A 14,455-nucleotide genomic window follows, 5' to 3' on the forward strand; every position below is an offset into this window, starting at 1 on the left:
TTGTGAATGAGTGAATGAGAGGTAAATACTGCAAACTGATAAGATAAAAAAAAAAGGTCTGTTTTACCATGCAGCAGATTTTTTCTTTGCTTAGTCTCATTCATTATTTCACTAACAAAGTCATTATTCTCTAGACTAACTTGATTAAAGATGTATTAAATACCTGGGCCACTGACAATAAAATTCAAATAATTTCACAAAACATAGGCAGGTCACACTGATCATCGGTTTTTCAGTGAGTGCTTTTTATGTTTTTTATGCTACACATTTAGACTTTACCACTAACAACCTAATAAAACAGTAGTTCAGAAATTATCAGTAGCAGGGGCTGTGGATGATCATACTTACCATTATGCTTGAAGTACTATACTTAAATAATACTTTGAATTATGAAGTCATAATCAATATTTTACACAGAATTGGTCATTTTGCTTGAAAAAAAAAAATGATTGCATTCCCTTTGCACTCCTTTTTAGTGCATAAATCTGATTTATATCTTTACAGTTTGAGTTAAAGATAGATGACTTAGCATGTGGTTTGATATAAGCATAAATAGGTGATGTAAACAAAGTTGTTTTTATTTTATTTTTATTGCTTTTTGATAGTGGACCTTTTCACAGCAAAGGAGCTGTCTGTGTATTTTAAAATGTCAGTTGGTTTTAACCTCATGCCGCATAATTTGTAAAGGGTTGGCCTGTTCTGTAGTTCACATTTGGATCAAAGCATTTAACTAATACACCGATAAATATCACTTTACCCTGACGCTTTCACAACTGTAACTTTTTCCACAATAAAAAATGCATGAGTAAAGCACTGAGTAAGTCTTACTGGGTGTCTGCTGAAATCTCCAAACCTATTAGAAAGCGTATATTCATCATGAGTCAACAGGCAAAGGCAAAGGAAACACCTTGGAGACACACTCTGCTAACAAAAACAGCAAAACACGCCGGCCTCGAAAGCTCCTGTTTGTTAACCACACAAACAGAAACCTGACTTACATTTTCATTCATTTTTGCATGTCATCTCTTTCATATGCAAACTTTCAAAGTCACAGTATAAGCCAAGAATCATTCCCAGGATGGTATAGATGGCTTGTATTCCCTTCATTAAACCAGCAGTGTAATTATTTGTAATAAACCAATGCTCGCCTCTGTTCGCTTTTATCAAATTACCTTGCTTTAAAGTGACCAAAGGTCAGTGTTTCAAACAGGTACTCCTTCAATTCAAAAATGATCCTATAGCACTTCATTATATAACGTGCACTCATCAAACCTGTTATTCTACCCATTCTAACTCCGCTTACTTCCATGCAAATCTGCCTGCGATTATGTCTTTTCCCATGAAGTCAGGCTAAACACACACACGCACACAGACTGAAAAAAGAGACAAAATGGTCCCACAACTTACCTTTCCGTGGGCAAGTTCAGACAGGTAGGAATCCCTAAGCTTCCTGGAAATCTTCAGGATAAACGCAGAAATAGTGTTCTTATTTTCTCCATTGCTTCTCATCTGTTATTCACTCGTTTCTGATCAACTCCCCTGTCACAGTTGACCCATATCTGTATGTTTACCTCTTTACGTTTGCTTCTCAACCTTTTTTGCTCTCTATCACAAAGACACACCTGAAGCAGGACCTAAGCCCAACCCCCATCGGTCTACATCACCTAGACACACCCATTACACTTAAACACACACACACACTCCAAACACAGACAAGAATATGACGGTGTTCATAGGACGACACTCATTTACACTGGGTCACTTTCCACCCATTCACACACATATAGCAGGCTATGTGAAAAGCCCCAACACAGCCACACTGTTCACACAAATAAATGCCTCATCAGTGCACACACACACACACACACACATACACACACACATTGACAAAGCCCTGAAGCCATTTCCAGAACAATGCCCCACTCTTTCAATCTCCTCTCCGTTCTCCTGCTCTCTTTCCCTTTGTAGATGACCTTCCTATGCAGATAAACCAGTCTGACTGCGTAGTCTGTTTAAAACAACACTGAGAAAAACAGAAATAACTGTGAAGGTTGCCATCTGTGGTAGGCAGCCTGCAGTTTGAGCAGCAAGAGGCCTGCAGTCCTGTAACAAGAGGTAATAAACGTTCAGACAGCGACTAAACCAGGAAGCAAGCTGTGTTTATTTAGGGGCTAATGGCATTGCAGAGTGAAGTCATGCTACTGGAGACTTCAGCAGCGCTGTGTGTGTGAGATAGTTTGTTAGCATAGCAAACACCAATGATTGTATTATTTCTTGTGCACTTGCTGTCATAAAGACAGGCTGTAAACATTTAGCATTTCTCCTTATAAACTTCTTATGAGTAATATTACCAATAGCTGCTTTCTTATATATCCAGCAGACAGAGAGCAAAATAATCCTTAGAAATTATTTGGCATGACGTTTCTATTTGCGCCTCCACCTACTCCTGGAAAAAACGGCAGATAGACATATATATATATAGACATATACGTCCGTGTGAAGCACTTAGGGCAGTGACCTGCAAACTGCATTAGTGGCTCCCTTTATTTGTGGGTGGGGTCTTTCTGTGTGGCGCTTGCATGTTTTCCTGCCTTCGTGGGTTCTCTCTAGGTACTCTGGTTTCCTCCCAGAGTCCAAAGACATGTTGGGTTAATTAGAGCTACTTTAACTAGAGTAAATTAGAGGTCACCACAGCTGGTAACTCTGCATGTTTGATTTTGCAGCTTTTCATGCCAGATGCTCTTCCCAGTGCAACCCCAAAGGGATTTGTGTGTCACTTCCCAGAAACGACCCAAGGAGCTTTGTCTTGTTAACCGCGTACACCACTACACTATGCACATTAGGTTAACTGGTGATTCTGGCCGTAGGTGTCAGTGTGTGAGCATGAAAGGTCATCAAGGGTTCACCTGGACACAGACTGCTGACCTGTCCAGGGTCTACAGTGCACTACCTCTCACCCCACGACAGCTGGGATAGGTGCCAGTCGGACCTCATTCCTACCAACCAGCTACTGTCTTTACATCAACTCGTAAAAAACTGCATGAAAATATTTTTCTCTGTATTTAATTCTGCTAACACTGATAATGAGACAGGGTGTGATAATGTGTGATCACATGAAAACTAGATATGTTACTGTATATCCACGTGCTATATAACGAACAGCAGCTCAGTGATAAGAAACCTCTTTGAGAAAAAACAGCAGTTAAAACTAGTTTAACTTGTTCATACACAAAGATAGTATAATTACCCCCCAAAGGCAGAGTTACAACTGACTTATAAAAGAGGGAATGTGGTTTAAAATTGTCACTGATCCCTTGTGAAGTATAGTGATATTGTGGGCCTTTCTGATGCAAAGGAAACTAGCTTTTGCTCTGTTTCCTTGTTCCAGACATAGATGTTGTGTTGAGATTCTGCTAGGAGGTAAAAGTATATTCAGTGGAGCACCAGTCTTCTAAAACCACTCTGAATCTGGGTCAGATAAAATAGTCTTTTCTGTGGAGAAACCTCTCAGTAGATGTGTGTAATTTTGAGTTTAGCTGCCTCAAAGGCTGCTGTATAAGGATCATGATTATAGGCCACTGCGGTTGGGGGCATGTGTTGATTCCTAACATAAAAAGAGTACTGTGCAGCTGTTATCCATGGATCTCTAGTGATTTCATAAGCTTTAGAAACACACACAGGGTTGATTTTACCCATGTGATCCATTGTTGTTACCAAATGTCACCCTTTGTTTATGTTCTTTGTAAGATGGGATCTTCTCTTTGGGCACTGAGCTGTGCTTTTCTTAAAGTCCCTCCACCTCCTTGCCTACAGGAAGCACATAATAAGTGGAGACAAACACAGGAAGCAGGACGTGCTGCCGTGTTGTGAAGCTATTTTTCTTCCCTTCTCCATCAAAAGTTTAGGCTGCGTCACCTCCACAAGCTGAACAACTATGTCAGCTATTGGACAGAACCAGAAAAGCAACAGGGAGGAAATCGTCTCTCATTTTAACCCTACCTCCTTCCTCAAAAAACAGCAGTTTCAACCATTTCCCTTACATATATCCAATTAGTTCTGCCGAATACCTTTGACGTTAAACAAATACACTGTTGACGCCCACCATTTTCAATCCAGACAAGGCATTCCTGCAAACAGGGGGTCGTAAATATATCTTCTGAAGCTTTATTTAAAGATAACCATTGTTTTTTTTCTGTGTAGTTCAAAACCCCTACCCCTTCCTTCCTATCTTTCTGTTTGTCCCTCTTCTCACGCTTTCATCTATCTATCCCCTGGTGCCCGTTATCTACTGTGTTTCAAGTAAAACTCTGTAGCCGAAGTCCTATTCATCGTAAAGAGAAAAAAAAATTTATTACATGATTATAACTTTGTGATTAGAAAATGCTCGTGCTCATGCTTATATGTGGTCATCCATATGTGCTTGGGGCGCGTCTCATCATTAAATAATGTGTTAAAGTGCAACCATAACAGCTTGTACTCTTCTGGGAAGGTTTTCCACCATATTTTGGAAGCCAGCTGCAGAGATGTGTTTTTATTTATTCACAAGAGCAAGAAAGATGTTGGCCTCTAATGTTGGTTGATAAGACCCAGCTCATGTTCATCAGCAGTCTAGTTCATCCAAAACGTGCTGGGTAAGGTAGAGGTCAGGTCTTGTGCTGGCCAATCAGGTTCTCTCACACCAAAATAGGAAAATTATTTATGTGCAAACTTGAGGTTATATTAAAACAGGAAAGTGATTAAATAAAGTATTAAAGTCCAGACCAAACAGGCTCGTAACTTCACTGACAGGTTACCTGTTGTTGTTTGAAATGAATCTATGAGGTACAGTTTTGTTATGGGAAGTCATTCACACGAAAACAAAAATAGGGACAAATAAAGGGAGTTATTGCCTTGTTCCACTTCTTAAAGTAGTAAATAAGCTTGCGTCTCTTGTATTTCTACATCATGTTTTAAAATTACTCAACAGTACACTTGTAAACAAAATCTTGCAAATATCAGGTTGATGAAATGTTAAAAATGAAAGGATACATTTGAAATATACAACTGTTTAACACCAATATCTTGAACTGATCTGCTTGAACAGTAAAAACCAAAAGGCTCAAGAATGCAAAGAGCATTATCAACACGTGTGATCTGTAACCTGATACAGATAACCTGATAACAGGACTACTAGAGTACAGATATATTAGACCAAAACAAATGTGCCTCCCTCTCTTTATTTTTTTTACTTTTCAGTAAAAGAAAACTGTGCAAAACTAGTTTTAGCCAGTAATTATCATCTCTGTTCACTTGTGTTCACTTGACCACTCTGTGTGATTGCTTCAGGGTCCCTCACACAGAGCAGAGCAGCGGAGAGAAGACGCAAAAATGTTGCATAACACCAATGCTGCACTTGATCATTCAGCAAATTCACAACCTGACCAACAGGTGGCGTTATGTTATCTTTGTTATCTATAAAATAATCAGAAAACACAAATGTTCTTTCTACTACATCTTGGTAATAATGTGGAAACAAATGTTAAATGGCGTGTTACTACCACTAAATTTTTGAGCAATCAAAGTGATTTTTACAACAAGTCCAATTCATCCATTCCCACACAAGTTCATACTTGTGTGGGAATGGATCATCTAACATCTAACATTCATTGTGGGCAACTCAGGGTTCCGTATCTTAGCTGGACAGGAAGAGCTGGGGATCGATCTACTGACTTTCCAGTTGGTAGGTGACCTGCTCTACTATCAGAAATATCAAGTTATTACTGCTTAATTACCAAACTAATATGCAAGTAATTGTCTTGTGCTATATTAAAGATAAACCAATATTACTTAATTGTTATTTAGTTACTACCACAATGTGCATATATTACCATAGTACACTATTTATTACTAACAGGTTCCTATTATTACCACTATATTACTGTACGGTTACTAATTATTTAAGTTACTGAAGTATTTCTCAGCTATAACCAATGATCATACAATATAATTACTTGGATATTACTTTTGTAACTAAGTAGTAATAATTTGTCATTTCTATATTATTACCTTCTTGTTCCTACCTTATTATTCCCACTGTTACCACATTATTACCCAGATTCTTTTCTGCAACACCAACATAACAATTATCTTGTATAAAGTAAATGTAACATTTTGAAATTGTAACAGTTGCACATCCACAAATTTGAGTTTTACAATTGCTGCATGTAATAAGAAACTTAGCGATTTGTAGGGCTACACGTTAAAACAGAGCAGAGGAGTAGCAACATAGCAGTAGGCTTTCGCTCAGTGGATAATATGCATAATAATATGTTATTTTGTGCTGTTTGTTTTTCAGATGTACAGACTGAATGCTCAGGATTGAGCAATCAGCTGTGCTGGAAAAGTTGTCAAAACATAAAACAAAGCACTCCTGTTACTCTTCTACATTTTTACATTGCAGATAGTTTGCTACAATATGTTTGCTCGAAATGCCACAGGTTACTTTATGCATCTTGAATCACACATCCAAGTTTCCCTCATTAAAGAATGAACAAGAGGTCGTATTGGATTCCACTTGACAGCCTGTCCTTGGAGACAGCCTGTGATACTAGATACTGTTTACGGGGAGAGCAGGTGTACACTGCATCCACTGATCAGGCCACAGCATGCATTATTTAATGCGAGCTTCAGCAGACAACATGTGACACGAACAGAGAGGAAGTCTGGTCATTTGGAAAGCAAGTCAGTGTAACTTCTTTTTTTAGCTGCAGCATTTCTTGAGACTTGGTGAGAAGTAAACCAAAGAGCCCTGTGAAGCTGGGGCATGAAGCTTGGTCAGTATATTATTAGGAACCAGTACAACCGTTTTGTTTCCAACGTTGGTCTTAAGAAAGGCTAAAGTTCTGTACGTGTAAGAAGAATTCAAACAGTAGTCTTGCCTTCAGCTTAAATTAGCATTTGACCATGTGTGTGTAAGTCTGCTAATGCTCAGAAAACCTCACTATCAGATGATTAAACATTAACAAACGCAAAGTTCGTGGGAAATTTACCTGTGCCCTGAACATTTAACTTCCTAACCTAAAGTCAGTTTTACTCCCTTTTACAAAGTCAAATTGAGGAGTTTATGTGGCAAAACAAAAAACTTCATATAAACAGTGCAGAAACAATGTCTTTAAGTGCTTCTTTAAATATACAAAGCTTTATGTTCCCTGCCTTACTAACATGGGTAGTATGTTAGTAAGGCAGGGACACAAGTACAACTAAGGACCATCATTAGTTTTGCAGTAATTTGGTCATAAACCAAAGTGTTATTGACCTTTAAAACAACATTTTATTCTAATCGAGGCTACTTTTGGCCGCTCACTTGGGACAAGGGGTCACCGCAGGAGATATCACCGCATGTTTGATTTGGCAGAGTTTTACACCACATGCCCTTCCTACTTATAAGATGGCAGAAAAAGAAGCATCGGGGGAGGAGCAATAGTATTACAGCACATCCTGTGCAGGATGTAAATACATATGCAGCATAGCATGGCTGTCATTAAAAAAAATCACAGCAAGGAGAAAGAAGAGTAAATTGTAACAGTTCAATTAGTACGATTAGTACGATTTATTCTTCCTCAGTCTGTTAGTGTCTAAAATACATTTTAAGCATTTACTTCCTGCTGAGACACTGCAGTCAGGACAAAAGCATTGGACCGACACACAGATCGTTACTAACACGTTGCTAGCAATTCCACTAATGCCATTAGGCTGTTTTTTAAAAAAAACTAGATAAAGAGATCTGTCGTGATGTTTTAATGTTATTGATTATTTTGCTCTGTTCTACCTGTTGTAAATGTCTTACACATCTGTTGATACTGGCTTATTTTTATGCAGTTTTTATACATAAAACTTAGACGTGCCTATAGCTGAAGTGAAGTGTTCAAGATTAAATTTCAATGCAAAATGAATTAAATGAGTTGTATAAGGGTTGCCACTACAAACACAATATTTTCTTAAATCCGTTTGCTAGCTGTTATCATGATTAACCATTAGCTCTATAACAAAAGTGTTTTCATGTATTCTACTAGTTTGAATTTATTCACTTTATGGTAAATAGCAGTGTTTGTGTTGCCATGGTGCAATACACACGCGTTCATACATCTGTATCTTGGCTTTTCTGTCTGAGTCACAGTGGCTTTATTCCCTTAGGGCTGAAAAGCAGCCTACCGCATCTGCTGTTTATACAGTCCAAGGCAGCTCACGCGGTTTCTTGGGACAATGCTCTAAATGCTCCTAGCTGTGATGGCCAGTGAGGCCATGGCAAATGTCACAGTCTCCTAATCCCCTCTCAGCTCTGTGAGATCTATTTATTGTGTCAACATCAGAAAACCTACTAAAGCATATGACTGTCAATACTCAAATACCATCAACACAGTCCCACAGAACAAAGCTCTGGGATATGTCACAAGTTCATCTGACTCTTTTCCACAGCAAAGATGTACAATGTAATTGATGTTTTCCAATACACACTATGCAGTTTTCCCACTTTGGACCAAACCAATCTGCTGAGAACAGTTCCACTGTGCCAACATTGGCTGCAGTTCACCCAGAGGGCAGGTGATAGTGTCAGGGAAAAAAGCCTCTTTCCACAAACACACAACAGTTTATATGCTAAACACTGCTACTTGTTTTCTTTGAAACCAAATTTTGCCAAAAAATACTAGTATTCTGGCAATACAAGATAATTTATCCATAAATGAGTTGCACTGTGTGTGAATGATTATCTGTCTCTATGTCCCCGTGGTAGACTGGTGGCCTGTCCAGCTGTACCACACCCCTCACCCCATGACAGCTGGGATATGCTCCAGAGCCTGTCTCCCTCAATGCTGACTTGGAAAAGGTTAAGAAAATGGATGGAATTAAAGAATTCTCCTCTTTATGACAAATTTCTAAATAGTTAGTCCTGCAGATTACACAAGAATAATAACTTAAAAAAGAAACCTACGTGCATATAAAAGAAGGACCTGGTTGTGGTTTGAAATCGATTTCCTTCTAGTGGTCAGCGAATGTTGTCAAGTGGCTTGTGGTTCTGTGGCAATACTAATACTTACAGAGAGGTAAATTAATACAGTAATAAACCTTTATAAAATCTAAGAATCAAACAACATCTGTTGTTTTGTTCATGCACTAATTGAAAACAGGTAAAAAAAAAACCCAACATTTTAGCCCATAACTGTTACAATTATGGGCGAGAGCTAGAAAGGCCCACTTTATTCTGTACTATTTTGTGACTATCCTCTATTTAACCAAAAGTCCGAAAGTAGCAATTTTCTATGAAAAATCATGGGAGCTGTTGTTTTCACAGTCATTTCAGATCAGGGTTGGACTGGGACAAAAAACCCACACTGATCACTGTATCTATATATATGTGTATAATGCATATACATGAAACACCATTAGCTTGCACGGCACTAAATGCTATATTATTATGAATCAGCTATCCATTTAGCGAGTTTATGATATTCAGTAAATGTAGTTGTAGCTGGCGCCTTTTTCAATGGTCAGAACACATTGTGAACTTGTTCAAAGTTGTTGAAACATTATAAGATTACAACATAAGAAGCCATAGTAAAGATATCAGGTCAATGGCGAAACAGACAGGTAGCCAAGAAAAGTAAGATTATGTTGAAAAAACATATTTTTCTGTGATTGTTGGAAACGCCAATGTACGTTTATATTTTATTTCATTTTGTTTGATTTTAGATATTGAAGCAGGTTTTAATCAGTAGTTTGTTGGGTTACAATATTAAAAGCCACACTTTTGCTATTTGCAGTGGCTCATGGTAAAAGCACCCATTCATTTTACCTGAATCCTTAAATCTCTCGCTTCAAATTACTGTCCTCCATCTAGTTTCTTACCACAATAATTGTATCTTCCTCGTCTCTTCCTCACTTCTCCACAGCTGGTGCTAGAAGCAGTAGCCTCCTGTGACTTTGAGGTGTGGTTACTAGCTGTTACTAGATGCTGCTGGTACTACTGTTCACGGTCCAACAGCAGCAACAGCTAACATGTTGGTTAATTTGACAGATTTTTCTGCATTTATTATTAGTTTCTTTTTATTCTGTCAGCTTTTCAGTAGCACCTTCGACACTTCTTCCACACGAAATGTGAGTGCACAGCGAAGGTAGGGGAGGGGCCAGTCTTGTTAAGAGATTAGATTGGGCAATGCAGTGTCAGTAACACAAATGAAGGAATGGGCTGCTCCCATTGCTTGTGCTGCAATTGCGCAGTGGGCCACATCTGACTTGACTTAATCTCACACATTTCTTAAAGCCACAAACATACAACGTCTTTCTAATAAAATAGCAGGAAATAGCATTAGCTTACAGCATTAACTGCTGTAATATCCATTAGATGAATAAGCTATTCATTTAGCCAGTTACTACTATTAGCTAAATTTAGTTGTAGCTAGCGCCTTTATCGATGGTCAGAACACATTGTGAACATGTTGAAAGTTGTTGTAACATTTTCAGATTACAATACAAATAAGCCATAGTAACAATATGAGGTCGTTGGCGGGAGAGGTAACATTACACTGAATAAACTTACATATTTTTCTGTGATTGTTGGGAACACCAATATACAAATATAAAACACCCATCCATCCATTTTGAGGCAAAGTAAAAACCATTCACCTGCGAACTTTGCACTTCAGCGTCAGCGGCTCTCCTCCCTGAGTGGCCACTTATGGTTCCTCTGTCAGGTGATAAAGGTCGAAAGCCAATGAGGGGCACATTGTCTGATTCCACCCCTGGCAGGTTATAACCACCTGTACGTATGTTACGGGGTAGCATGGTGCCAGCTGCTGCAGATAAGAGACACATAAGAAATGTTTTAGATATTTCTTAAGAAGCTGTTGGAATGAATTAAGTACTCACATGTTCATTTCCTTATAACATAAAAGTATAAAATTACATTAGTATCAGACAGTGGTGCTAAAGCTGTGGCTAAGGCAATAAAAGTGGATCACATCAGGCCAGCAGCCAGAAACTAACTTAAATTTCTACAACTGACTCATTTAACATGTCCAAACTCATTATAGAAAAGCAATGTTTTCCTTTTAAGCACTACAAATCTGAAACAAACTGTCAGAAACACAGACACTCACTCCAACTTTCTAGGTTTTAGATCAAAGCTTAAAACTTGACTCTTTATTCCTGCACTGCACAGTACTTTTTTCTCAGAGCTTTTTTTTTTTTATCTTGAATTCGATTTTTCTTCTCAAAAACTAACTTGTATTTTCTTTATTTTGATGCTTTTTAATGTCTTATCTTAGACAGTTACATAACAAATGTGAGAAGTCTAAATGTTTCTATTTTCCAGTTAGATTCTTAATAATTAGTTTGTTTCATAAAATGAGGAAAGGCTGTAACAGTGTACAGAATGATGTCCCTAAATGTGTGACCACTGGGCAGCTGGATTTTGTACTTAAGGTTTGAAGAAGTAATCATCAGTCATTTCCAGTAAATAAACTAACTGTAACTTTATGACGTATAGCCACGCTCGTCATATGTGCCTTGTTCCATCACCTGTGAATACTTTCACATGTTCGAGCTCCACATTGGACAAACTATCAGTTATAGCTTTAAAAACTTTAAGACAGCCTTTAAACTGCATTTTAAACAAAAGCAACACTCTAAATGGTATCCTGGAGTTGATTTGCTTAACACACTGACTGTGCCCTACAGCAGGTCTGGATTTGCATAGCAACCCCTCCTTCCATTTCCCTTTCCCCTCTTTGGTATTTAGATTGCCCTGAAGATAAACATCAAGTAAACACTGTTACAGGAAAAGAGGTGTGGAGCGAGACAGTTGGCGGGTATAGGAGTGATATGAGGGTGATGGAAATGTCAACCACAGACACATAAACAGTTATGTTAACCTGAAGAATTTTTATTAAAAAACATGCTAAGGTGCTCAGTTGTGCAGTTTGGCATATTAATAAATGTTGCGTGCCTCACAGTTTCTTCTTACTTTTACCTGGAGCAAATGATACAGAATGGCTGTGATGTGACCAGCAACAGAACAGCAGAGTCTGCCCTGCTAGCATGTTCAGATGACCTTTGAGCAAGGCACATGACCCATCTGATCAGAAAGAGCACGTAAAAAGTGTGTGGTCTAAAAATGCATTAATGGCACTCCCTTGTTTCCACTCATTTTGTATTGGTTCTTCACAATTTGTGTAACCCTAAACTTTCTCTTGCATAATGCTCTGTCTTTACTGCGGGTTTGTGATGGTTCATTATATTCTTGCTCAAGAAAGCAAGTTTGTACCAGGAGAGGAAAGGGGAGCAGGCCTGCAGGGGAAACAAAGCATTACCAGTGCAGCATATGATCCCGCTGACCAACGGTTATGCAGAAGTCTGAAAGGCTGCTATTCACTGGCCTGACCAAAGCAAACAGCCACATATGACTGAGGTGTACACACATATAACGCAGTAACTAGGCTACAGTAAGTCACACCCCATAGTGCCTATTTTCTGTTTAATAAATGTAGCCGTGGGGTGGTGCTACAGCAATGTACAGTCCTAATGACAGCTTCAGTCTCGATGTGGGCTGGAAGACGAGAATGGAGCTTGAAACTGTGAGGGCTGTAAAAGTTTGACGCGTGTATTTAAACACAGCAGAGTGACAGATGATGACATTTGCTTCCTGCTGCGAATCACTCAGGGACACGAAGGCCGTAAAAATTAAGAGCTAGGCTATAAAAATTAAGCAAATAGAGGAAGATAAATGAAGGAAGCTACAATTCAACTTACTGATAGCGAAGTCTCATTCGCGGGATGTGCGCTATGCAACCGCGGTCAGCTCGATCCAGACTGCATTGGATGACCGCCGGGGCAACTGGATCGGTGGCCAGCTCAGCTGAGGACAGTCGCACCCATCTGTACCACCGTCACCGCCGACAACGACGAGGGAGTCTCCATCCTCCGCCTCGCCCCCCCACCCTCTCTCGCCCCTCTATCGGTCTCTCCACACTGTTCGTCTGTCCAGCTTTCAGCAGCTGATAGCGCACTTTGGTCTGTCTGCAAACTCCCTCCCTCCCTCCCCTCCCTCTCTCTCCGCCTCTCTCTTGCTCTAACGTCGCAGTTCCTGTACGTTGTGCATTCACTGCTTTGGCAACATACCCGTCTCTCCGGGCAGTTCCCACAGTGTGGATAGCGACACACCGCAACAGCCGTACGCGTCACCTCCGGGGAAATGTTACTTCAAGGACCAGCAGGCAGACAGCGTGACCGCGCACGAGCACGTGTACGCACAACCACACGCAAACACATTTTCCCTCATTTTTGAAAGTCTTTACATCCATAAAATCTTCACTTCATCTAAACGAACGCTGACTGCAGAAAAACAGGCCCCATTAAATTGGCTTTGATACTTTGATAAACCTATATATTACAATAACAATTATAAAGCAGTCCCTGTTAAACGCATACACCTAAAAGTAAACCTGACCTCTGACCTATCTTCTGTATCACCAGACTTCATAAATCCACGTTAGGCTACTGAAGCAGCTTAAACTTGAACCCTCAGATTTTAATGCAGGTTCTCTCTGCAGTACGCAAGACTTTTCACAGGTTGACCCACATGATTGGTAGGTGTAGCTTAATGTGTAGAAAAATTCAGATGGCCCCTTTAAGACTAATATACCCTTAAGGATATTTGCACATCCATATTCACAATGCAAACCTAGACAGCAGACACTCTTGGGCATAATCTGGGCTACTTGTGGCACTTTTTCAACAATACATTCTTCATTTTTGAAAAGTCAACACACACACACGCATGAAACAGTCTTTACCTTACAAACCTGAGCTCAAAGAACGGGAGAGATATTGCTCTTTATTTTTACCACTGATAAGTAGAATAAATCACCCTTACAGTTGTACCCAGACCGTTGTTAGTGCCATCACCATGCGTCTTGTGCTTATGTGTGCCACATTGTCACAGGGCAGTCACATCTTGTAATGCATTCACAAGGACTGCAAATTAAGATCAATATGAGTCATTTAACTCATATAACTGATTTGATATATTTTTTTAAGAAAAGTCCCTCACTAGTTGTTGGTCACTCCTGTGCCACCTCACTGAGAAATCCCAGAAACACACCTGTTCTCACAACTGAACTCATCTGCTGATCGGTATTCACCCAAAGCCCACAGACCAACCCCCAGGCCCATGACATTTAGTCTAGACACTTTTAGGTTTAGCTTCATATTTTAAGTAATTATCTAATGCTGTTTTTAGTGCATTGCTGTAGTGTTAAATGTTAGTATTTGCCTTCTCTGCTCCTTCAAGGATGAATGGTTTCATCTGTAACAAGTAGGCCATGCTACCATTCAGAGTGCAACAGCTACTGTGTGACTGTAATGGCAAATGCATTTTAAATTGTGACACGGAAAGGAACTTGAGAAACAACACACCCATCAC

The 14,455-nt window shown here is 39.4% G+C and overlaps 1 protein-coding gene across 1 annotated transcript in view; it reads right to left on the reverse strand.

Annotated features, from left to right (window-relative positions):
• Positions 1-12,976, reverse strand: part of rgl2 (ral guanine nucleotide dissociation stimulator-like 2) — a 31,920-nt gene extending 18,944 nt beyond the window's left edge. Inside the window, exons 1-2 of the mRNA XM_085366681.1 lie at positions 12,784-12,976; positions 10,660-10,829 (exon numbers count right to left, since the gene is read on the reverse strand). Coding sequence (XP_085222807.1) covers positions 10,660-10,818 — 159 coding nt within the window. The 5' untranslated portion in view covers positions 10,819-10,829; positions 12,784-12,976. The remainder of the gene's footprint in view (positions 1-10,659; positions 10,830-12,783) is intronic.
• Positions 12,977-14,455: the final 1,479 nt, after the last annotated feature.

The sequence above is a fragment of the Diplotaxodon limnothrissa genome, linkage group LG11 (assembly GCF_057381915.1).
Source record: "Diplotaxodon limnothrissa isolate DT_005_m linkage group LG11, D_limnothrissa_male_GT1.1, whole genome shotgun sequence".
Lineage (NCBI taxonomy): Eukaryota > Metazoa > Chordata > Actinopteri > Cichliformes > Cichlidae > Diplotaxodon > Diplotaxodon limnothrissa.